The sequence below is a fragment of the Tachypleus tridentatus genome, chromosome 2 (genome assembly GCF_004210375.1).
Source record: "Tachypleus tridentatus isolate NWPU-2018 chromosome 2, ASM421037v1, whole genome shotgun sequence".
In the NCBI taxonomy this organism is placed as follows: Eukaryota; Metazoa; Arthropoda; class Merostomata; order Xiphosura; family Limulidae; genus Tachypleus; species Tachypleus tridentatus.
In genome coordinates this window covers 16,750,624-16,777,591 of record NC_134826.1, presented here as the reverse complement: position 1 = coordinate 16,777,591, position 26,968 = coordinate 16,750,624, and the positions used below count along the sequence as shown (strand labels likewise).

Here is a 26,968-nt window from a genome sequence, read left to right as displayed (position 1 = left end):
GTATTTTGTTACGATAAATTTCGCGAAAGGTTACTCAATGGCTATCTACTTTAGCCATTCCTAATTTTGAAATATGTAGCACAAAGCTACACAAGAGGCTATATCATTATAGCAAAGGGATACGATCCCGTAACCCACAGATTGTTGTTTTGAATTTAGCAGTGTAAGACCAGAGAAAAGAGAACTAGTCACCACCACCCACCGCCAGCTCTTGGGTTACTCTTTAACCAACGAATAGTGGGATTGACTGTCACATTATAACACCCCCACGCCTGAAAGGGCGAGCATATTTGGTACGACCTGGACTCGAACCCGCGACCCTCGGATTACGAGTCGAACACCTTAACACGCTTGGCCATGACCCACAGATTACTTATTTTTTATTTTGTTAGGACCAATTACTTTTCCACGACTGGTTAAGGGTGGCGTGAGAGGTAGTTTTGAATGTTGTACAATACTGGTGGTATTTTACTTTCAAACACGAGGCTTGTCATCACAGCTAAAGATTGGTGGTGCAATATTATTATATGCTTTCCACATCTACACTTCTCTCTCTTACTAAGATACATTCTTCCCTTCTAAAAACGTAGCTTATATGCAAGTTTCTATTATACTTATGTACAACGTTTTTATCTGTTTGTTTGTGTTTCGTTTACAGAGATCCAGCACGTGATATTGCTACTATCTACATTGTTTACAGATGTTTACTGAATCAATAACAGAAACAACACTCTTTACCCATTTATTTCACTGATAATTTATTAGCTGTAACAACAACTTGAAATTTCAAATAGTAATTGCAGGTTACACTTTATTTTTTCCTTTCTTCAAAACACAGAAACTATGAAGACACTGGTCAGTTATAAATAAAAACTAAGCTACAATTCTCCAATTCATTACCATTCTATACTCGCTACTTTTTATGATATTTGCATCATTGTATTGTTAGCCAATAACCCACGAATGCAAATCAACAATTAAAACGAGTCAATTATCAGTACTGTTGGTTGCTACTGACACTCGGAGCTGGCAGTGTTTACTGTCTGCACAACAAGTAAAAAAACAAACAAACACAAACAACTAGTTCTCATGTAGATTGACGAATGTTCCTCAGCATCCACTTATCGCTTGAGTGGCATATTGAAACACATTAACATAAACGATCACATATAAATATAACCAATAAATGTCTCATTAACGAGGCAGAAGTTCGAGGTTATTTCCTTTTATATTTTAATTTTTATTAAATCTTGTTTTTCGCTAATGTAATACAAATACACTAATTGCAACCTTACGCAAGGTTTCTTGCATCAATATGAAACCGGCAATTTCACTCTGAGATACCATGTGAAATAAATCCTAACCACGTGCGTGCGTCTGATCCGTTACCATAGATACATCTTACACTTCTTTGTAGACCTCACAGATTAGGCGTAGCCAGGGTATTTGCATGCCGAACGAAACACTGCGCTTGGCTTTTTTTAATTAATCTTTATTGGTGCAAAATTGTAGACGGTTTTAAAATCCTATTACTCATGTGTATGGTTTAGCCTATCTTAAACTGCACGCAAAGGGTTAAACGACGGCTATCTGCGCTGTCCCTCCCTAATTTAGCAGTGAAAAACTGGGGCGAAAACAGCCAGTTAACCCTAGGGCTAATTTTCCATCAACGAATAGTGAACAATATTGAGATTCCATGTAAGTGACCGAATCAGTTATTCTCTGACTATTTGGACACAGTTCCATCAAATAATATCAAATACATACGATTGGAGAAGTTTATATTTAATATCGGTAATAGAAACGTTACTTTCTGAATTTTCTCATATTCGTTCACTTTTGGAAGCTCAACAGCGAACAAAATCTAGTTTACACCATGTTAACTCATTAACGTTTAACACCATGTTAAACACACACGTTAAATCTGGTAATGCTGCAGTTCACCTCTATTGGCCTATGTAATTCTAGTCGCCACCATTTCTGAAACACAATCGTTAACCATTTCCATATTTTACGTCATTTAATGGTTGTTTCTGAATTAACTTATCTGACTATTTAATCAGGTAGGTATTAATAAGGCTTAAGAGGAAATGAATATATAAATAATTAATTAAAAAATATTACAAGTTACAGCTTTTACAGTAAAGGTGTGTGTTATGTCCAGCGAGGAGAATCGAATCCCTAGTTTTAGCGTTGTAGACTTATCGCTGTCCCGCAAGGATACTTCATAGTAAGGATTTTTTTTTGTTCTCAAAACACGTATACTTGAGAACGATCGCACCAATAAACAAAACGTCGTAGATGTTATAAAAAACAAACAAACTTCCTTTATGTAAAAGTTGTAACTTGTAATAAAATAATACTTAATCCGTGAGTAAACTAAAAACGAAATGATTAACAAAAAATGTTACATTTATCCTAGATTTACATTTTCTATTAGGTGAAATTAACTCAGCCTACAATCATTCACACGCGCTTTAAGCGCCACACGTGGTGCTTACGTGAAGCTCTCTATAATTTCATACACGTTAAACCAAGACAACCAGTTAATATATCTACGTTCACGAGTATCAGTTGCATAACAAATAATGGTAGCAGCGTATCACGTGTGGTACTCGCATGGTTTAACATTACGTCCTGTGGAACCACATGTGATACCCTGGGCAAAGATAGGGCCAATTACTCTAATTTAGCCTACATAACGACATAATTAATAAATAATAAAGTATTGCAATAAACCGCAAGTAGCTACGTTTCAACTTTTTTTAAATCTTTGGCTCCAAAGTTCCGTAATGAAATGTTTGCCTCGAATATCTATATCAACACTGATGATAAACTTTTCGCATTTCTTGGAGAAATACAACGGAAAGACGTTAACACAATATAAGCTACAACAAACAACACTTTGCAGCTAACTTATACGATTAACAGCAACAGAAACCAGGTACGTCTTTGACATTTTCAGTCAGCAAACACGTAATATCCGTTCTTCAGAACGACGCCTATTAAACAAGGCATTTAGTTCTTGTTATAATAATGAAAATGGCCGATATGATTACACGATCACGAAACAAAACGCTAGTACAATAGTTACATCATTAATTTTAAAGCTGTTCACATCAGAGAATAATGTATAACGGCACAACTCTAGGGTAATTTTACTCGGCATCTTTGAACATGAAATGCAATGTTACTCGATTAATAATGAGAAACTAAATATCAAACCATTAAAATATGAACGATATAAAGTCAAAGCATTTTACTTTTGTTAGGGTAACACTGATAAACCAGCATCATTAAACCTAAACGCTGGTGTTATTAAAAGGTTTTGCAAGGACTAAAGCTTAATTATTAAGAAGAGAAAGATTATACACCAATAAGCATCCTGAACAGTGAAGTAACCCCTAAAGAAACAAAATTTTGTCTAGGAAACCACAGAATCACTCGATTTTCAAACATATCAGGATGTTACATTTAAAATACAAATCCTATTTAAACTCATGGTAAAAACTTTCTGCTTCACCATAAAATCTAAATATCACTATAAATTGTTGAAAAGAATTTCAAATAGTACTGCAAAAGATTTTGTCTTGATTTTGTTGGGGTTTTTTGTTTTTTTTACAATATACAACAATTACTAATATAGTCCCTAACACTTAATCAAATAGCTTACACTTGATAAAACTGAGTCATGCATTCTGCTAAATGTTGCGTACAATTCCTAGTCGGCCAGGAATACATTGTGCTCATTAAAAGAAAGTTTTTTTGGTTTGTTTTTTTACTGGCTCAGTAAATGAAAGTATACAATCCTCTGAGCACCATAAGATTATTAGGTTTCATACACTGGTACAGAATAAACAGCACACTTGTAAAAAAAACTACATTCGCTCGACTTGAAATCTATGAGATAACTAAGGGAACATACAGTCTTTGTTAAATAGTTTATAATCAAAAAACAAATTATAAAAAAAACACTGACTTGAACATTATAAAGAAGATTTCACTCTTCAACATACACAAACAACTGTTTTACATCTGTCCTGATCTATTTCATACAGCAGTCACACTTTCAGACAAAATGTGTTCAAATAATGAATTTTTTTTCATATAATTATTTATTAAAGGGGCACAGACACGTGAAACATTCCTTTACCCCTCAAAAAAATATCAGTTATCAAACCTTGAAATTTCAAACACTTTAAGATACAAAATGTTATTTGGGAAAAACAAAATTTAATTTAAAACTTTTATAGAAAACATAAATAGTATTGATTACTAAGTTTCTTCTTTATATCCAATAACCTTCATTACTATTAGAATATCATCAAATTTTAACTTGGTTGTTAGGCAAAAAAATTTTGTATCCCATTTTAATACACACTCAAAACATTTTTTTTTCAAGTACAGACAGATTATCTTATCAAGTTTGACTATGTGCAACCTGATGCCTGTACAATGTTTCAAAAACTAATGCCTCAAAAAAGTGTCATTTGTGTACCACAACACAGCAAAAAATATAGATTTCCACTACGTTTTATACAAAAATGTAAATACAATAGATAATGCATATGTATCGTGAAACAACAAATATTTCTGGCAATTTACCAAATCTAATAACAATCAGATCAAACTACAAAAAAAAAAAAAAAAAAAAAAGTATAAGAAACTTTATAAAATTAATTTGTTTCCCATACAAGTAAGCATTCAGGTTTTCTTTGAATTCGTTGTTCTGTTCTATTAATAAAAATAATTCAAATAATTCTAGTAAACAGATATTATTGCTAAAAAAATTGAAAGTTGAAATTTCCAGTAATCTGAAAATATATATATTACAGTTATTATTTCTAAATAATTGCTTAAAGTAAGTGAAACATGACAACGTTATCTCCTGAAATGATTAGGAAAAACACAATGGAAGTAAAAACCAGTGACTTAATGCTTGAAACCATATTATCACAAACACTTTTTACCCTAATCAACCATCTACTGTTTATCATCAGCTAAACAACAGTTCCTTAAACATGTAATACTTTTCCTTTATCCAAACATTAGTGGTTAAAACATGTCATATTCATACTTTATCCAATTCTCTAATGTTTGGATCCACCTTTTGCCCTTCTGTGGCATGAATGTTACAATGTGAAACACTTAATTAAGGTACAAAATCATCAAAAAATAAACATACAACTTATTTTTCCCATGCAAACTGCATAAGTGGTTTAAACGTTAATGATACAAAAACATTTTTTGTAGTTTTATGATCCAGCCTCTCAAATATGACTGGCAAACCTAACACTGTTTGAAAAATATCTTAAAAACGTTCTACTGATAATTATCTTATATATGTATATATATATATGTATATAATAAACACCTTAAAAGGCCTAATTGTTTTGTATGAGTTTCAACTGAACTAAGTGCAGTATCAAAATGATGTAACTTTACTATCTATACATTACTTACTTCATGTTTGTACTTTAACATTCATCACAGCAATTAACATGGAATGTTAATTCACAAAGACTTTAATTTCAAATGTTTAGAGTTACCACTTCCAAGAATTTCTATTTTAACAACTTCCACTCTTTGTCTTTACAATAACATATACCAAGTTTTCAGTAATGCATAAAACAGGAAAATATGAGTAGGTTTTGTTTTTGTTTTTTGTATACCCTATCTCTCTTAAAAGCCATCAAATTCTCACTGGCAACATAATGAACGGCCATTACCCCCAAACTTTCTCTTCATCAGTAAGATAATTTTAATTTCAAAAGTTTTCAACTTGTTTATTTCCTTCTACATTTTATTATATTTAGGTCAATATTAGCTTCATTTGTTTCGTGAAGATGTCAGTTTTACATTATTATTCATATGTGAGCACAACAAAATAAAGAGTTAATAGCCTTGTATCTCAGAATGGCTGGTATGGGTATTAACACTATTACTGATAAACAGAGAACAATGTTTCAACCTTCCTAGGTCATCTTCAGGTTAACAAAGAGAGTTTGCAACTAACTGTTGCAGGACACGTCTTAGGGACAAGATTATAAATGGGTACGGGACTGTACGTTAAAGGACAGTATAATTTACAAATATAATTCCCAGTTCATGATTCGTGATTTGTTAACCTGAAGGTGACCTGAGAAGGTCAAAAAGTTGTTCTCTGCTTATCAATAAAAGTGTTAATACCCATACCAGTCATTCTGAGATACATTTTTATTTCAAGTGGATTTCTCATGATCAAGAATTAATAGCCTTATATTCCACTGAACTCTGAAATTTTCAGGACAGAAAAATGTTTGTAGAAAATATGTTGACACTGCATAAAAAAATACATTAATATTATAAGAAATCTAAATCAGTTAATAATTTTAATCACATTTATAACTTTATCAATATGATCGTCTACACAGCACCCTAACTTTGACGCAATTTACCCTTACTTATATATACGTATACTACTAGCTGTGGCTGCTTACAGTTTTATGAGTCAAACAATTACTGATCTTGGATGTTAACTGGTGTTAGACTAAATGCATCTTTCAAAACTACAGTTTCACAACACAACTGCTTTCCAAACCCCTTAAGTCTGTTCTAACTATTAACTAAATGTGTTAAACACTAAACAGTACCAGTACCATATTTTTGTTATATAATGAAATGATTGTACATGCCCATAATATTTTAAATTTGATATGAATTTCATAAAAGCTAGAAACAATGCTTAGAATTCACCGTTTCACATAAAATGTCAACAATCAATGTAATAGTTTCTTAATTTAAAAACAAACAAACTGAGAAACTTATCACAGCTTTTTATGATATTTCTACAAATATGAAACTTAAATACATGAAAATTATATGAGTACATAACTCACAAATCAGTAAAAAATAAGTTATATCAATGAATCACACCATGTAACAAAATTTTTACTTTTTCTTGTTCCTGGACAGAAAGTGTTATTTCCCAATTGCTTATGCCTAAAGTAAGTGGTAAAGACCTATTTTTCTCTTCAAACTTTGCTTTTGTGACCTGGAGGCATATAATGACAACATGATAGGAGATTGTATTTGGGGGCTAATAGGTGAAAGTGATTTACATTACAGTCGCAAATCTCGAAAAACTATTCACTTCTAGACATTTTTGTATAACTTCAGTATAAATACATGTAAATCATGATTTATATGTTGTTTTATTCAGACCTCATGTAAATGAAAATGTGCAAATTTGCCTGTTTTTACATAGAAAACAGGTAAATTTCTAAATTTCATTATCCAGGTCACAGAAGTAGTTTGAAGGGAATAATGGCCATTTTCTGTACTTTTACAACATAAGCAATCAAGAAATAACACAAACTATCCATGAACAAAATTTGTGTTACATAGTGTTATAACACATACTATCCAGGAACAAAATTTGTGTTACATAGTGTTATAAGAACTTATGAATAATTCACAACATTGCCAGGTTGAGGTTTCCCATTTATGCCTAGATGGTATTTCCACTTGCAATAGTATATATATGTACATGTATATAAAATATATATAATAAAACATGCTATAAATGAACTTGTAAACTCAGTTAACAATAAAAATAGACACAGATTCAGACAATCAAACATAGAATTATTAACCAGTCTTAAAGACTTAATCTTTGGCAATGAACTGTGAAAAACAGACTGACAAGTTTGCATTTAAATTTTCTGGAGACAACACAAAAAGGGCCCAAACCACTTTCTTTGAAAACCATCACGAAAACTAATGGGTCGAGCAATGGGATTTTGCTCAGCCCTAACTTAGTCATGAAATATGCAAGTCATTATTTCTGGTGGTAATAACAATATATTTACAAATCATATAGTTAAAAAGAAAACAAATATGTTCTTCCACTGTTCTAATGTTATAGATAAAGCTGTATTGATACTTTTAAGAGACGATCAATGCATTTATTAATGAAGTAAGCATCCACAAATCCTAAAATAAGGCAGTTCTTAAAATCATTTAGTCATACTACTAAGTACTTTTCAAGACATTTTCAAAATAATATTAAGTTACATGTCATTCCTGATCAAGTCTGGTTAGATGTAGTATTTAATGTTTGAAGTGATTTCTAAATTATTTTTTTTACAAGAAAATTACATGCACCCTTTTCAAGTGCTCCTTTCTTTGGCACTCATTTGTCATATTTTTCAGTACTCTAGTGGTCAAAAAATCATTCGTTTGTTTTAAAAAATGATTTTCATTACGCCATAAATGCACAATAATTACATGAAATTTAAATATTATCGCTTCTGGAACAAACTTAAAAGTGACTGATAGCTCTAAAGAACTATGAACGATCCAACCGAAATGTTTCCTCCATGGCAGGATCAGTGATTACTGATATATCTGGATCTGTAAGAATCTGTAATCCATCCAAGTCAATAGGATCTAATCCAGCTCTTAGTGCTTCCTCTGCAGGAAAAAAGTCAACATCAAAACAACCAGAAACATTTGTCACTGATGAACTGAAGCCACAAGAAAAGTCTTGTTTGATTATGGGTTCTTCACCACCAGGTGCTGAAAAGAAGCAAAAGATTGCATCATTTTCAATTTTTTAAACATTTTCTATATTCTAACAATAGAATACCAAAAACACAAGAGTCTTAAACATGATAAACAGGTTTAAAAAATATGAAATAACATACTTAGCAAGTTTTACAAACCATTTACTTTGTCTAGGATAATCAAAGCAACCTACATCCTGCAACCTAACCTCACACTCAACGTGACAAAACAAAAGTCTTGTATTATGGAAAGTAATAAATTCATCAGGAAGTCACACGTTTGATGGTGTAACATGGAACACAAAAGGCCAGACCTTATGAGTAGATATATGGAACTATGTATCAAAAAAGGCATAAAGAAACAGAATGATATAAAGAAATAGTAAAAAGAAATCATAAACAGAAGTAAAGAGGCTAAGGAAGCCTGGTGGAATAAGAAATATGAAGAGATAGAAGTTCTGAACTGAGAGCACTAAACAAAAGAATTATATAAAAAGGTGAAAGTGGTGACCAGCAAAAGATGGTATTAAAGTAGAAACAACTGTGAATGTAATAGATATGGAAAAATGCTGTTGGACTCAGGATTGTAAAAAATCTTTTCAACAGGGCCTACCATGAAAAGTTGATAAAATCTTAGAAAAACCTAGATACAGACAGCAAAGATTTGCAGATACAAAATCCATGTTGGAAACAAAAAGTATTCATAAGGACCAAAAGAGGAGTACAGCAGGGATGTGTCCTCTTCCCAGGTCTATTTAATTTGTACACAGAAAACATCTTCCACAACACTGAAAGTAACAAAGGTTTTAAGAATGGTAGCACGGTGATAAACAGTTACTCTGATGGTTGAAACAGAACAAGAGTTACAAGATAATCTGAATGATATAAATAGTGTAGGAAAGACATAAGGAATGAAAGCGAATTCTAATAAGACAAAGAGTAGGCATGATAATAAGCCAGAAATTCAAATAAAAGTAGAAGAAAATGACATACAAGTGGAGAAATTCCCAACTTGGGCCAGACCATAACAGGTGATAGCAGATGTGAAGCTGAAATAGTGAAAAGAACGGAGGTGACTTTAACAATATGAGAACAAGGAAGATAATAATAAAGTGATATATATATATATATATATATTGTGAACTCAGTTACATAATAAAGTGATATATATAGTGTGAACTCAGTTACATAATAAAGTGATATATACAGTGTGAACTCAGTTACATAATAAAGTGATATATATATATATATATATATATAGTGTGAACTCAGTTACATAATAAAGTGATATATATATATATATATATTGTGAACTCAGTTACATAATAAAGTGATATATATATATTGTGAACTAAGTTACATAATAAAGTGATATATATATATATTGTGAACTCAGTTACATAATAAAGTGATATATATAGTGTGAACTCAGTTACATAATAAAGTGATATATATATATTGTGAACTCAGTTACATAATAAAGTGATATATATATAGTGTGAACTCAGTTACATAATAAAGTGATATATATATAGTGTGAACTCAGTTACATAATAGTGATATATATAGTGTGAACTCAGTTACATAATAAAGTGATATATATATAGTGTGAACTCAGTTACATAATAAAGTGATACATATATATATATATATTGTGAACTCAGTTACATAATAAAGTGATATATATATATAGTGTGAACTCAGTTACATAATAGTGATATATATATAGTGTGAACTCAGTTACATAATAAAGTGATATATATATATAGTGTGAACTCTGTTACATAATAAAGTGATATATATAGTGTGAACTCAGTTACATAATAGTGATATATATATAGTGTGAACTCAGTTACATAATAAAGTGATATATATATTGTGAACTCAGTTACATAATAAAGTGATATATATATAGTGTGAACTCAGTTACATAATAAAGTGATATATATATAGTGTGAACTCAGTTACATAATAAAGTGATATATACAGTGTGAACTCAGTTACATAATAAAGTGATATATATAGTGTGAACTCAGTTACATAATAAAGTGATATATATAGTGTGAACTCAGTTACATAATAAAGTGATATATATATTGTGAACTCAGTTACATAATAAAGTGATATATATATTGTGAACTCAGTTACATAATAAAGTGACATATATAGTGTGAACTCAGTTACATAATAAAGTGATATATATAGTGTGAGCTCAGTTACATAATAAAGTGATATATATATATATAGTGTGAACTCAGTTACATAATAAAGTGATATATATAGTGTGAACTCAGTTACGTAATAAAGTGATATATATATATATAGTGTGAACTCAGTTACGTAATAAAGTGATATATATATATAGTGTGAACTCAGTTACATAATAAAGTGATATATATATATATAGTGTGAACTCAGTTACATAATAAAGTGATATATATATATATAGTGTGAACTCAGTTACATAATAAAGTGATATATATATATAGTGTGAACTCAGTTACATAATAAAGTGATATATATATATATATATATATATATGGTGTGAACTCAGTTACATGTCTGTGAAAAATGGACATTGGCAAAAATATTGATTAACAAACTGGAAGGGCTTTTGAGGTGTGGACGTACAGAAGGACGTTATTCTGGACAGACAACAAAAGAAGAAGTTCTCTGTACAGTAAAGGTAAAAAGATATGTTGTACCAACCATCAAAGAGGGAAAAGTAAAACATTTTGGCCATGTTATGAAACAAGACAACATTCAACAAATCCTACTAGAAGAGAAATACCAAAAACACAGTGGATAACAAATATTAAACAGTAGACTGAGATAGAGAAATATGAAGAAATGTTGAGAACAGAACAGACAGAAGTGGAAGACTGTGACAGCCAATCTTCCCAAGGAAGATGGCATATGATGATAAGACCAAATAAATGGTTTACCTACATACCTAAAAGATCTATTCTTTCATAAATTTCACTTTTCCAAAACATTATAACCTTGGCTAATGGGTATAACAGGTTTTCTTGGTCTGCTGTTTCTAGCTTTGTCTATTTCATTCAGGATGAAATAACTTTAACTTTAGAACTGTCCATAACTTGTAACCTCCATTTCTCTCAAACAATAAAAGAAAGTGAGCACGAACCAGTTAAGTTTATTTTTCGTTGTTTTTTTTTTTATAAAATATTTTAAGAGACTGGCAGAAAACAAACCAAGTTCTGTGAGCTGTAAACTGACAAGAAATTTGAAAAAGAAAATAAGTCAGAGATACGATATTTTTTAACAGTTAACGATCCTTATCCTGAGAGACAAAGAAACACCAATTAAAAAATATGTTGCTTAACAGAAATAAAACACAAGTATAACAGTTATAAGTTATGATACATGTTGTCTTAGATGCAAATTCCAACTACTGATGTTCAGCAAAATGTGAAGAAAGCATTTTCTTACTTATAAATTCACATATTACACACTAAGGGACAGTATTTTTTTATTAAAAAAATGTGCTTATAAGTGACAAAATACTAAATTCATCACCAATTGAAAAGTAAACAGATTCACTGTTATTTAAGGGGGGAAAGTTTTAGTACACAAACCAACTATATTCAGGACACAGGATATTAACAGTGTTTCTGAACTTCTTATGCTTAGAAGATACGATATCCATAAGTTCTCAGTTGATTTCTGCTGCTCAGTAGATGGGATACTGACAGTGCTTCTCAGCAGACTTCTCCTGCACAGAAAATAGAACACTGACAATGTTTCTTAGTAGACTTCTACTCAGGAGATATGATATTAAGTTTCTTACTAGACCTCTCCTGCTCAGGATATAGGATATTGACAGTGTTTCTTATCAGACATGTCCTAGTTTTTATTCTGGTCTTGTGAAAATGCAACAAGTCTCAGGTAGAACCCAAAACCTAACACCAGGAAAGCTTTTGTCTACTTACAGTCATGTGAAAAAGTTAGGACACCCTATGAAAGCCTGTGTATTTTTGTAACATTTTTGGATATATAGATATTTAATCTCAATTTTAACAATACTGAGAGATTATAGGAATATAACTAAACAATTAAAACTGAAGAAAATACTTTTCAAGATCTTCTGTAAATGTAATTCTACAAAAATGCATATTCTAACTGAGGAAAAAGTTAGGACACCCCCACATTTATTCCCACTTAAAATGGCTCAACTCACACACAGGTGTATCACACCAGGTGCACATGATTAGAAGATCATTTCTCAGCATTTTGAATCAGCTTTGCCCTATTTAAACCTCAGACATTTAGTTTGGTGTGCTCCTGATTGTTGAAGTGAGAGTGAGCAACATGGTAAGAGCAAAAGAGCTGTCTGAGGCCTTCAGAAAGAAAATTGTAGCAGCTTATGAGTCTGGTAAGGGATTTAAAAAGAACCCAAAAGATTTTGAAATCAGTCATTCCACTGTCCAGAAAATAGTCAACAAGTGGAGGGATTTCAAAACAACTGCCAACATGCCCAGGTCTGGTTGTCCAAGCAAGTTTACCCTGAGAGCAGACCGCAAGATGCTAAAAGAGGTCTCCAAACAACCTAACATGTCATCACGGTACCTACAGCAGCTCTGATTACTGTTGCTGTGAAAATGCATGCCTCTACAATCAGAAAGAGACTGCACAAGTTTAACTTGCATGGGAGGTATGCAAGGAGGAAACCTTTGCTCTCTAAGAGAAACATCAAGGCCAGACTGAAGTTTGCCAGAGAGAATGTAGACAAAGACCAGGACTTCTGGAATAATATTCTTTGGACAGATGAGTCCAAAAATTGAATTATTTGGACACCAGAACAGAGGACATGTTTGGCATAAACCAAATACAGCATTCCAGGAAAAGAACCTCATACCAACTGTAAAGCATAGAGGTGGAAGTGTCATGGTTTGGGGCTGCTTAGCTGCAGCAGGACCTGGACAGCTCACAATCATATAATCCATCACAAATTCTACTGTGTATCAGAGGGTGCTTGAGGAACATGCGAGTCCATCTGTAAAAAAATTAAAGTTGAAGTGGAACTGGACCCTGCAATATGACAATAACCCAAAACATACCAGTAAATCCACCAAGGACTGGCTGAAAACTAAGAAATGGAGAGTCCTGGAATGGCTGAGTCAAAGCCCAGATCTTAATCCCATTGAGGTGCTGTGGGGTGACTTGAAATGAGCTGCATGTGCAAGAAACCCCTCAAACATATCACAGCTGACAAAATTCTGCATTGAGGAGTGGGGCAAACTTTCTTCAGACCAATGTCAGAGACTGGTAGATGGCTACAAGAAGCATCTCACTGCAGTTATTTCAGCCAAAGGGGGGTAACACTAGCTATTAGGGGGTAGGGTGTCCTTACTTTTTCCTCAGTTAGAATATGCATTTTTGTAGAATTACATTTACAGAAGATCTTGAAAAGTCTTTTCTTCAGTTATAATTGTTTATTTATATTCCTATAATCTCTCAGTATTGTTAAAATAGAGATTAAATATCTATATATCCAAAAATGTTACCAAAATACACAGGCTTTCATAGGGTGTCCTAACTTTTTTCACATGACAGTATATATTCCTTTGTTTCTAAGTACAGACCTACACAATGGGCTACCTACACTAGGTTTTACAAAATATCATGTCACCTTTATTGTCTACATTTAACTTGTTTGGAAAAATTTAAGGTAACAGTAAACCTTTTAGTGTTTATTCACCACCACTAGTTTTACCTACTGCTAGTTTTAACTCTTTCTGTATATGGTTCTGTGTATGGTATTAAATTACACTATCAGTTAAGTTTTTTTTCCAAGTTAATTACCTTCCTTCCCTTTTCTAAGTCTGTTATTAACTTTCTTGAGGCTTATAACATTTATTTTTTTAGGTTTTACAAAACATTTAAACTAGTTATTACTTCCTATTACTTGTTCCCCATATTAAGCAATAATGGTTAAAGTCAATATAACTGTATAACTGAAATAGAAACCCTTGTATAACTGTATAACCAATATTCTAACTCTTGCTAATGTCCCTGTTCATGACTTCTCACCTAAACAATAACATTTGTTGTAGGAATATACACCAGGTTCCAAACTCTTTAAAGTTATGCTGTTTGAGCTGTCAATGGATTTTCATTGGCTGCTAAATACTTTTACAAAAGGTTGTGAAGTACTGGTTATACATAATTACTCTAATATCATGTTGTCAAACAAACAATTTATAGTAGCACTTGAAGCTAACAGTTAATGTTTGTGTGTTCCTTAAGTAAGTATACTCTATTTTTTGTTTAATGTCACTTTCACTAACAGTCTCGATTAAAATGATTAACGTATCTAATTCTATTATTTTTCATTTTTATTACTATATCTGTATTATACTTTCTCAAACAAAAACACTTATGATATCTTCATACCACTTCAAGTTATCTGATCTGCCAGATATTTTTTCTTTCTTTTTTTTTTTGTGAGATATTTTAATTGGTATTTTTATCTTCTGTCCAAAGTATACAACATTCCATCATCTACTTTTTTTTTCATGGTACTTTGCAAATCTGGACCTGGTTACCTTAGTTCATCAAATTTGATTGAATCTGTGAGAGTATTCTTGTAACTCTATAGGCATTTTCAATGTAACTGGCACAAAGATGGAAATGTTGTTATTTCACTCTGCTTTTCCAAAATACATACAAACACAAAAAAGGACCTTCAAAATTTAGTAGAATATAACAAGCTACAAATTATGTCATGATTTTCCTACAATAAAATGCATTTGTGACAGGTTTTTACTTCCCATCACAAGATTAGCTATTCTTTTCCAGTTTTGCTCTCTTTGTGGTTTTTTTTATGTATGCCACAAGCATTCTGCTACCCCTCCTTCCCCATTGGAATCAAAATGTTACAATGAGTTTCACATGCAAATCATCATGTGTCACTAATTAACCAACAACAGCTTGACATGCTCATGTGATGCACATGGCTCCCTCTATGAACCCCTCTCTTCAAAGTGTGGCAGAAGGAGTGAGCACCAAAGAAAGTGGAGAGGAAGGGTGGGAAGTGGGAGAGAAAAAGTAGGTACCTAACAGAACTATGTTTTCAGTGTTTTCATAACTTCTGAACTGGTACCATACTAAGCTCCTCTCAAAGGTTAAACAGAACCTCGACTTGAGAAAGAGGCACCACTGTAAGGGAGGAACAGAAGCACCACCTAAAGCTTTCAAAGGATACCACTGATCACGAAAGAAAGAGATCTGGAGAACAGGTTTGGGGCACCATACCACTTCTGATCCAGGTATATTCTTTACTCTTGTGAATAATTTAGGAAACACAAGATGCAGAGTGGCTAGAATATGTCAGACCATACTCAATTGGGTCACTTCACCCTAAACCTCGTCTATGGAAAACAGACATAAAGTGAGGGTAGGTTGAGGATAATATCATCTTCACCACCAGCCAAATAATTGGGGATTAAGATCCACACCAATACCTGGGTAGTACAAAAGGATCAACACCCTAGAGCAATCTGGGACTGACCATTCAGCATAGTGGAAATGGATTCAATTTGTGCAAAGACTTAGGTGGAGTGTTTCACTCTTATTCAAAACTTTTTCTATGAGAAGCTGACATCCTACAAGGGTAGGACGAGGAAGCCCAATCATAGGTGTGAACTGCATATGCAATGGCACGACACCAGATGTTATGAAATGTCTAACAGTATGTGTAGAGAACAGTGTAGGAAGGTCATGTTATCTGGTTAGGAGACAGATTAACTCTACAGAAAATGTAAATGGTACCAGGAATACAAATTTACCTTTAACAGGATGGATCAACACCAGTGGACACCAAAATGCATCTACACCAACAGATTACCACCTCCCTACTCTCAACTGAATTGTTACAGCAAACTATTTTAGTGGCAACCATTCAAAAGAAAACCTCCATGGTTCACCTCCTCAGCAACTTGGAACTGAAAAGGAGCAAGAAATCCTGTACTCCACTCAAAGGAGGAGAAATACATGTTGTGGAGTTCAGAGGACTGTTGTCACCAGATACAGTACAATAGGTTACCACAAAACTATTTTGAAAAGCAACTACACATAGTTCTTCACTTAAGTTATTATTAGGGATGGGCAGCTATCTCCTGTCTGTTCTGGGATGGTGTAGTCCAGAATGGACAAGTTTATAAAGCAATTATTGTGAGGTACGAAACCTTCCAGTGATTTTGTGGAACACCACATCTCTACAATGACCATGCATAGTTGTAGATAAGAGTACACGGTCAACATGGCATACAATGCAGATTTTGTTGTTAAATACTAACTGGCTAGGCATCACTCTTCACAGAATGTGATTCAAGAAGAACCCAAAGATAAAGAGCTGGTAGAATGTGTTTGTGAAATTAAAGCATCATGACCCAAAAGGACCTGACAACAAATAAACCATATATGCAGGGCCAAAGCTGAAGATAACGAATGGGTCAACGTGAAAGTCAGTCAGGAGAGGGTATCCATAGAAAACCCTTAGGGATCCAGTACAGAAACCCTGACAGGAGATTGATTTAGGATAGGTACCATAACAAAATTGGCATGGTGAAACAAAGACAGGAATGCATGGCACTTGTGACATGTACAGGAAATTCAGGACCAACCCTCCAACAGGCAGAAACAAACCAAATAATAGTTACGCTAATGCCATCACACACAAAGGAGGCAAAACACATGATGCAAATCCAAATATCAGGGGATGGGTGAAAAACCAATTAAGGTTGGTAGGCAGAATGATGTAAAAGGGGAAATATGAGGATCATAGCATTTAGAGGTAACAAATAAAACATAAATATAATAAAAAAAATTGGCAAGGGCTGAACAGAAACAGGGAAGGTGTGGGAAGGCATAGCAAACTCCAAAGAGTAGGAACAAATAATCAAGATCCTCATCAGTACGGTAAGGAACGAAAGGCACAGGAGAAAGAGGAATTGAAGAAAAAATACAAAAGTAGCCCATACAACACTTAAACTCCCACAAATAAATGATGATGACAAGAATTCCCCCAATAGGTCACCTGTACCCGTGGTCTGAAGAGTAGTTTCAGATGAATTAGACTGGAGGCACAGGAACGAAAGATGAGAAATTTCTAAACTTAATCACTGCCAATTCCAACAGGAGGGGAGCTGAAGTGTTATGGCATGTGTAAAGAGAAAACTTGGAGCTGAAGTGTTTTGGCATGTGTAAAGAGAAAACTTTCCCATATAGAGGGCCATACTGAATGAGAATAGCTACTCTTGTAAGAGGAGGTAAGTACTGTATCAGAATGTACACTTCTTAGAAAACGTTTTTTTTAACAGCATGTTTAGTTTTCTAAGTCAGTAACTGTTTTAGTAGTTATTATTTTGGCGACTTCAATCGTGACTGGAGAGTTACTGGGAAACCTTGTTTCTTGATCAGTGGCTTCCAAAGATGTTCACAATACACTAATAGTAAAGGCTGTAAATTCTATCTCTAAAACCACAAATACTTTTATAAAACAATTTACGTTCAGCAATACCTGTGAGAACAATATCAGGAATGCTAGTGGGTGTTTGAGGAGTTTTAGGAGTAGTGGGATGATTTGAAGGTAACACATTTGAAGAAGACAAAAATGATGGAGACTGTACGTAAGCTTCTGATCCTGATGAAACCATGCCATAGAACTGGATGGCCATCTCAAGAGTCTCCTGATCACCCAGAAGACCCTGGGCAAACACATCAGGATAGAGTAATTTTGTTCCTTCTACAACCTCTGCCTTCTTATCAAGCAGTCTCACAATGTCCACATATCCAACCCCAGAGGCAGTCTGTGACATGGGGCTGTTGCCAGTCCCAGAAGAAGTGTTGTCAGCAAGCTGCCAAAATAAAGTATAATAGTACATGAAATTATAAGACTAGATAATAACACCTAAACAAAAACAGCACTCACTAAACCAACAACAATTTAATGTGAACTACACAAGTAAAATGTTATGTAAGTTTGTCATATCATTCATGAAATAAACTATACAAAAAAGAAGTCAATTTATCAGTAACGTTTTCAGATGTAATGAAAAATACATCAAAATAATACAACCATTTCATACAGGTGTTGCAAGACTGTTAAATATTTAGTTGCATAAGATACCCAATTTCCTTACTTTTATGTATTTCATATTGTATATCTTAAGTCTACATAATTTCACAAACCAATCATTTTGAGATTTAACACATTCTAAGACACTAAACAAATTAAGTCTATGAATAAGCTATAAAAATACCACATTTATAATAATTTTCCCAAGATGTTTGAAAACTCTAATATTTGCACATTTTATATATATATATATAATATATATTTACTTATTTGTAATCACTATTGAAAATAATCATAGAGATGGTAAAGAAAGTAAGGTGTAAATAACAAATACTATGGGTATGTCACCCCTTTATTATGAGAAATTGACTGAAACTAAGTAAGATCTTGTGTTCATAGCTTACACTATGGTTATTCATCCACTCATAAACTATCATCCCAGTGGCTGTCAATCTCAGGAAAAGATTGGTTTGGTTTGTTTTGAATTTTGCACAAAGCTTCACGTGGGCCATTTGTGCTAGCTGTCCCTAATTTAGCAGTGTAAGACTAGAGGGAAGGCAGCTAGTCATCATCATCCACTGTCAACTCTTGGGCTACTCTTTTACCAATGAATAGTGGAATTGCCCGTCACATTATAACGCCCACGGCGGGTAGGGTGAGCATGTTTGGTACGACGGGGATTTGAACCCGCAACCCTCGGATTAGGAATCGAGTGTCTTAACCACCTGGCCATGCTGGGCCTGAGGCAAATATTACATTATGATTATCATTTAACCAATCAGAAAGTGCCATCACAATGTAAAGCCTATACAAGTGCAGAAAGGCAATCAGTGATTAGTTTTCTTGTGTCAGGTATTTCAAATCCTAAAATAATTATCTCTATTGACAGCAGTTAAGAAAGGAGCAATGGCAGATCATCTGTTCTAAAAAAGTATGGCCCACCGAAGAAGGAAAACACAACCCCAGGTGGGATGCTTTGGTAAGGAACAAAGTTTTGAAGCATATAATAAAGACAGTTGGAAACAACAGAGGTGCAATGAAGGTTCATGAGACTCGATGGGTAAGCACTGAACTGGGAAAGTGCTGAAAGTCCCAGTGCAGAGCTGAAATCCTTGATAATGAATGGGGTCCAGCATCTTTAAGGCTGAGGTCCTGGAAGAGCCATAGACCAGTGATCCATAGTCGAATTTCAATTGAATAAGAGCATTATATATCTTTAGTATAAAACATCAATCCACTCCCCTGTTGGTGGAAAAGAGGACACGGAGGATGTTCAGTGCTCTTGCACATTTGACTCTTAGCTACTTGATGTGTGGTATAAAGGTCAGCTTATGGTCAAAGATAAGCCCCAAGTGTGACACTCAAAACACAGCCCTGAAGAACTCCAAGTTCCTGTAGAAAAGAATGGGAAAGTGTTGAATCAACATGAACTTGGAATCTCCTGTCCATTAAAAATTTTTTAATTAAAATGGGCAAATGGCTATGTAACCCATATATATGGAGGTCTCGCAAAATGCCATATCTCCAAGTCGAATCATAAGCTTTCTCAATGTCAAAAAATACTGATACAAGATGTTGTCATTTGAAAAAGGCTTCTCTGATGGACGTTTCAAGTCAAATCAGGTGGTCCATGGTGGAGCATTGTTGTTGGAGCCTACACTGCATGAATGAGAAGAGCTTGTTTGATTCAAGGAACCAAACAAGACAAGCATTAACCATTCTCTCTAAGGTCTTACAGAGACAGTTCGTCAAAACAATTGGATGGTAGTTTGAAGGAATCTTGGGATCCTTCCCAGGCTCAGGGAAAGGTGGGACAATAGCCTAGCACCAGGCATCAGGAAAAACATTCTCCTGCCAGATCCAGTTAAAAACAATCAGAAAAATAGCATGAGAAGCAGGAGACAGATGGCGTAGCATTTCATAGTGTACATCATCAGGTCTGACTGATGTACTGCCAGACCAATGAAAGGCCAGTTTGAGTTCCACCAGCGTAAAAGGATGATTATAGTCATAGGGACAATCAGCTCAAAAAGAAAGAGGTGAACGCTCTGCCCGAATCTGGATGGCTAAGAAGGTGGAGGAATAAGCAGAAGTGCCAGATACACAGCAAAAGCTTTCACCTAGAGTATCAGCAATGCTATGGGTATCAACCACTTTCTGGCCATCAGACAGGAAGATCGAGAGGGGGACAGAATTATATTACCCATTGACCTTTCGAATTTTGTCCCATATGACTTTGGAACTGGTGGTAGAAGATATGCTGGTTGTGAACTTAATCTAAGATTCCTTTTGGCTTTGACATCTTACCCATCGAGCATGTGCACAAGCATGCTGGAAAGCAATGCTGTGGGAGAGTGTGGGATATTTATGAAAAGTATCTCAGGCCTATTTTTGAGCCTCTTGTGCAATATGGCAGGCATGATTCTACCACGGATGAGATATTGTGGAAAATGTGTTGAGGTTTCAGGAATATATTGAGTGGAATGCCTGTATAATACAGTCAGTTACTGTTGCCACATGGTTGTCTATCGATGACTTACAGATGATGACAGGATCAAGTTCTGCAAGAGCAGTGAAAGAGAACCAGTTTGCTTGATCCAGCTTCCACTGGGGCATGCAGATCGGGTGGCATTGACCATGTCTAGTCTTGTCTCAAAATTATAGGAAAATGGATTATTGTCAACCCTCCATGAAATGTGGGAGAATAGTGAAGGGGAGCAAACTGAAAGATCAATTGCAGTAAAGGACTGATTAGGTGCATGAAAAGAAGTAGAAGAATCACTATTGAAAAGAGAAAGGTTGTGATTAGAGAGCATATGCTCTATGCAGCAACCCCTCCTATCAATATCAGCGCTTTCCCAGAGGGGATGATGTTCATTAAAGTCCCCCAGGATTAAAAAGGGAGATGGCAACTGTTCAACGAGAGCATCAAGGTCTGATTGATTATACATCTCTCCAGGTGACAGTTAGAGAGAACAAACGGTAATGGTACAGCCCAAAGAAACACAGATGACTACAGCCTCCAAGGGTGTGTTGAGTGACAAAGACAGGGTGGGCACATGCTGATCAACCAACAGTGCCACCCCTCCGTGCACTTGTCCATCACATAGCCTGTCATTTCTGTACAAAGAAAACTGCCAAAAGGTGACTGTATCAGCAGGTTTCAGAAATGTTTCCTGTAAGAAAAGATATACAGGACAGTAGGAAGCAATCAGTGTTTTGATGTCATCCAGATTAGAACATAAAACTCTACATTCAATTTTATCAAGGTGGCCATTTTTATTTATGTTCAAATGAGCTGGGTGGAGAACCCTTCTGTTTATGACCATGTCTTTTTTCTTTACTATCTTTATTTGAGAGAGGTCTATTGACCTCCATGGATCCTGTCCTGGGTCAACTGGGCAGGTCTTTGCTGTTGGATGAGGATTCCAGTGACTGACAACGTGAACGAATGATTGTTTTGCATCTTGGGGTGGGAGAAGAAGATGTATCCAAGGAAATGCCTGTACCTGGAACCAAAGGATGTGGATCTTGGGGTTTGCTGGAATGTATGTAAGGGACAGAGATAAGTGTTGAAGTTGATTCATCAACTTTTTTAATCATGGAGGCCAAACGACTTTTCATTTGTTTTGAGAACAGAGAGATCCGTCTGCACTCCCATTGTAGTTGTAGAACAAAGTGCAGCAGGATATGTCCGAGATGAAGTGGTGGACAGCAACTTGCAAGCCTCAGGATAAGTAATATCATGAATCATTTTCAAATGCTGCACCTCTTTTTCTTCCAACCATTTAGTGCAAGAACGAAAGTAGGATGGGTGAGAGCCATTGCAAATGATGCAATGAGGGTCCATTTCCCACTCATAAGCATCGTTTTCCTTGCCATCACAACGACCAAACGTCAAGGAACTAAGACATGATGTCTTCGAGTGACCGAACTGCTGACACTGGAAACATCTGAGAGGGTTTGGAATGTATAGCTCTACCCTGCAATTAAGATAACTTGCCTTGATGGTGGCAGGTGGACATGGTGATGTAAATGTCAGAATGAGGACATTGGTCAGCATTATAATTCCATCTTTGTGAGTCGAGATACGTCTCATTGCAGAAACTCCTTGGGTGGAGAAACCAGTGAGAATCTCTGACTCGGGGATGTTCTTCAAATCCCTCACAACAATAACTCCTCATGATGAATTCAAAGTAGCATGAGGTGTAACCTCAATAGCTACATTCCCCCAATCGGCTTTGAATGCAATAGGAGTTTACTGTGTTGAGATGTGGATGTTTCTACCATTATTTCACCACACTGATGCTTCTTTACTGACTTTGGAGAGCCAGCAAGTCCCTCTAGTCCCTTTTGAATGAAAAAGGGAGGCATTTGCCTTAAAGGTTTGTCCAAAAGAGAATGTAATATAAGAAAATGAGGTACAACACCTTGTGGCTGGGATCTGTAAATTCAATGCTTAGGCTGTGAGAATTAAATCCAAGAGTTTCATAATAATTTGTTTTGGGAAAAAATGGGAGATTATGAGAAAACCCACTATCACACAACAGGTGAGGAATTATTAAAAACCTAAAAATTCCTTTAGCCTAGTTATATGAAATTTTGGCTTAAGCAAATGGCCAAAAAACTGTTGGGTTGTTTCATTGATGTTCTCAAGGAAGTTGTATCTTCTTTGCAAATTGTGTAGATTGACAGCAATGTCCCTCAGTGGCCAAATGGACATTGAGATTACAACCTTTGTATGTTATATGAAAACAGATTATGGGTAAACCAAAAGTGTTCTGTTTAGGAAATAATGCAAGGTTTAGTCAATACAAACCTATCCAAGTTCTGTATGGTTATCAATATAAATTGTTCAATGAATATACATTTCAAAATATTACAAATATTAATTAATTCACCAATCCAGCAGTAAGGAAACTCAAATACATATGTTTGTTTATTGTTAGGCACAAATTTAAACAGCAGGCAGCATATGCTGTGTCCATTGGAGATATTGTAACTCATTTTCTTTTAGCATTATAAGCCTGCAGACCCACTACAGTTTATATTAGATGTCCAGAATGTTTATCCGCTTAGTTTCAACCTCAATAATTTATTTAAACTCCATCTTACACTGTGACTATCCTCCATGATTCTGCAATTATAAAGTAAATTCACTTCAACCTTGCTCAAAAATCAGTTAATATGAGAATACTGCAACAATGGTGCACTACGTTTGCTTACAATACAACAATTTATCATGTATGCAAATACTTAACACATGCATGTTGCATGAGAAAATTAGTGTTAAGTAACCAAACAAGTATTAACATTTTCAAAATATAAAAAACACTTAATAAACTTCTAATTAAATGTACAAAATAGTAGTAAGGCAGCCCCAGGAATTATACACAGGGATGATCCATAATTGTCTTTCCCATTTTATGATTTGATAGTTAAATAAATACAACTGCACACTTTTCAACATCTTGTAGCCAAACTAACAGCTTTTATTGTCATGTTTTTTGGTTGTTGTTTTTTTTCCCACTCCAATGAGTAGTGTGATCCCATAAAACAGCAACAATGCAAAAACACAAAAAAGACTCAATGCATTGTTTGGCTTTCACAGACAAAGTCAGTGATTGTAATGTAGACACCAGTTCAGGAAAAAAGGACTATTGAACCCAATTATTCTGGAGTGGATGAAGAATCTCTTAGAGATGAGCAGTGTGTTACAGTGACCAGGAGTCGAAAGGTCCTGTGTCATTAATAAATCTATTGAACAAGTATGTGAATCATTTCGATGTAGCCCATGAAAATCATTTCTGTGTGCTTCACAAGGACATAAGATGCGAAACATATCACTGTTCTGTGTCATATACACAAACAACTTTACGAAAAATATCACTGTTCTGTGTCATATACACAAACAACTTCATCTTCATGCCCACAAACTTTGGATTGTACAGGCATTGCAATCATATGCAGTGAACCTCCTTGGCTCAATAGACAAAGACAACACATTTCTAGCTTTTGTGCTATTTAGCAATGAGGCTATATTTCATACCTTGGACAAAGTGATCCGTCATAATGTCTACGTTTGAGCCTCAAAGAAGCAACAACAACCCATTTATAACACCACTTAAATTATGCATGATAGCCCAAAGGTGATTGTTTGGTGCAATATCACATATCAAAGGATTATTGGTCCTTTCTTTTTTGCTGACAGCACAATTACTGGAAGTTTGTTTTATTTTGTTTTTGAATTTCGCACAAAGCTACTAGAGGGCTATCTGTGCTAGCCATCCCTAATTTAGCAGTGTAAGACTAGAGGGAAGGCAGCTGGTTATCACCACCCACCGCCAACTCTTGGGCTACTTTTTTACCAAAGGCTGAAAGGGCGAGCATGTTTGGCACGACTGGGATGCGAACCCGCGACCCTCAGATTAAAAGACACACGCCTTAACACGCTTGGCCATGTCGGGCCTATAACTGGAAGTACCTTGACATGCTGCAACAATCTGTGGTCACATAACTGGAGGATATGCAACCATGGATTACCTTACAACAACATCATATTCCACATCTCTGGAGTTTGCTGGTCAGATGCTTCCTAGATCAAGCATTTTCAAGGTGATGAATTTGCCAAAGTGGGCCAATTCCATGGTCTCCATTCATCATACATCACTTCACTAGACCTCTTTCTTCAGGGGTATGTTAAGGATATTATGTATCACACACCTATGACAAACATCACAAAGCAAAAGACCAGGATAACAGATGCCATCACCACTGTAACTTGGACATGTTGTTGCAAACATGGACTGAAACTGTGTAGCAGTTAGACATGCTGACAGCATGTGCATAATGGTGCACATGTAGAACTTTATCGACTTGACAATAAAACATGTTCCACCTGAGCTATAAGATATCGAAAACTGCATAATTGTACTTCTTTAGTTATTTAATTTTAAAATAGAAGAGATAAATTTGAACAACCTTTTTTATGTATTGAAGAAGCACCAATTATTACATTGGCACTGGTAGTGGACAGTGTCAGTATTCATGTTTCTGGCTACCACAAATAGTGATAGTGTAAAATTAATGAATGAAATAAGTTACTTAAATTTAAAAAACAGTATTTCTTTTATGTTGTTAATGATGCCTGAATTTAAATAGCACAGAAAATGAAATATTTAATTTAAAAAGAAAAACTGACTATTTTGTTTTCACTTACATACAAGTTAATTAGCTTACAAAAATAGTATTGGTTCTGGTTGATATCCAGATGTAACCATTGGTTAGTACGTATCTCTAATACGCACACACATACTTGATATTTTTCTCAGTTCCAATATCTCTTTCTTTTAAGTAAAGTTCAAATTGAAATTATTTTTAACCTAATGATTAATTTTACAATCTAACAGAACTGATCATCAGTCCCCTAGTGTAAATTTGTAGCAACTATTTAAATATACACACATACTGTGTTTGAAATGTTGGAGATACATTACTGCAATTACTATTTTAAACAATCACTGATATTGTTTCTAAATAAAATTAAATAATAGAGCAAAATAGAAATGTAATAACGTGAAGCATTTAATAATTATTTAGAATCTTTCAAATTCCATCTTCAGTACTCTAAAGGTACAAAACAAACACAATGGTAAGTACAACAGAAATATGATAAAATATGTAATGCATAATAATTAAACAATTCCAATATAAAAAGGTATAACAAAAATTAAAAAGTAAGTAGCATGAATGAAATCATTAAATTAAAACAGATTTGGTGAAAAATGATGGAAGACAAGATTTTACATATGATGTCTCTCTTTTGTTGGAGGGTTGAATACCATGTTTGGCTGTTGAAGGAATTTTAAAAATGGAGAGAGAAATCATATACCCTGTTCCTGTACTGTGGAGGAAAACAGCAGAGTTGGAAGGGTTTGTTTTGTACCTTTACAGTATTCAAAACAGAACTTTCAAGATTCCGAAATGTTTAATAAATGTTTCATATTATGACGTATGTGTTGTGTATTATTATTGAATTACATTTTACAGAAAATTAATCAATTACGAGTACAAAATTACACTACTAAACTGTTGATGAATATAATTATTATAAAATGCTTTCTGTCTAAATCACCAATAAAAAGTTTTCTAGAGTATTAAAAACTGTTTTATACCTAACCAAAAACTAGATATTACAACAAACTGCATAATGTGGTTAATGTTTTACTTCATCACAAATAGTTTTCCTACTACAATATGATGTAATCTAATGAGTAGAAGTAATACAATATGATGTAATCTAATGAGTAGAAGTAATACA

At 34.3% G+C, this 26,968-nt stretch overlaps 1 protein-coding gene across 5 annotated transcripts in view; it reads right to left on the bottom strand.

Annotated features, from left to right (window-relative positions):
- Positions 1–733: 733 nt before the first annotated feature.
- Positions 734–26,968, bottom strand: part of LOC143238745 (CREB-regulated transcription coactivator 1-like) — a 68,570-nt gene continuing 42,335 nt past the window's right edge. For all 5 annotated transcript variants that reach the window (XM_076479260.1, XM_076479269.1, XM_076479276.1 and 2 more), the window contains 2 exons: positions 18,091–18,427; positions 734–8,559 (listed from right to left, as the gene is read on the bottom strand). In XM_076479260.1, the coding sequence (XP_076335375.1) occupies positions 8,330–8,559; positions 18,091–18,427 (567 nt within the window). In that variant the 3' untranslated portion in view covers positions 734–8,329. The remainder of the gene's footprint in view (positions 8,560–18,090; positions 18,428–26,968) is intronic.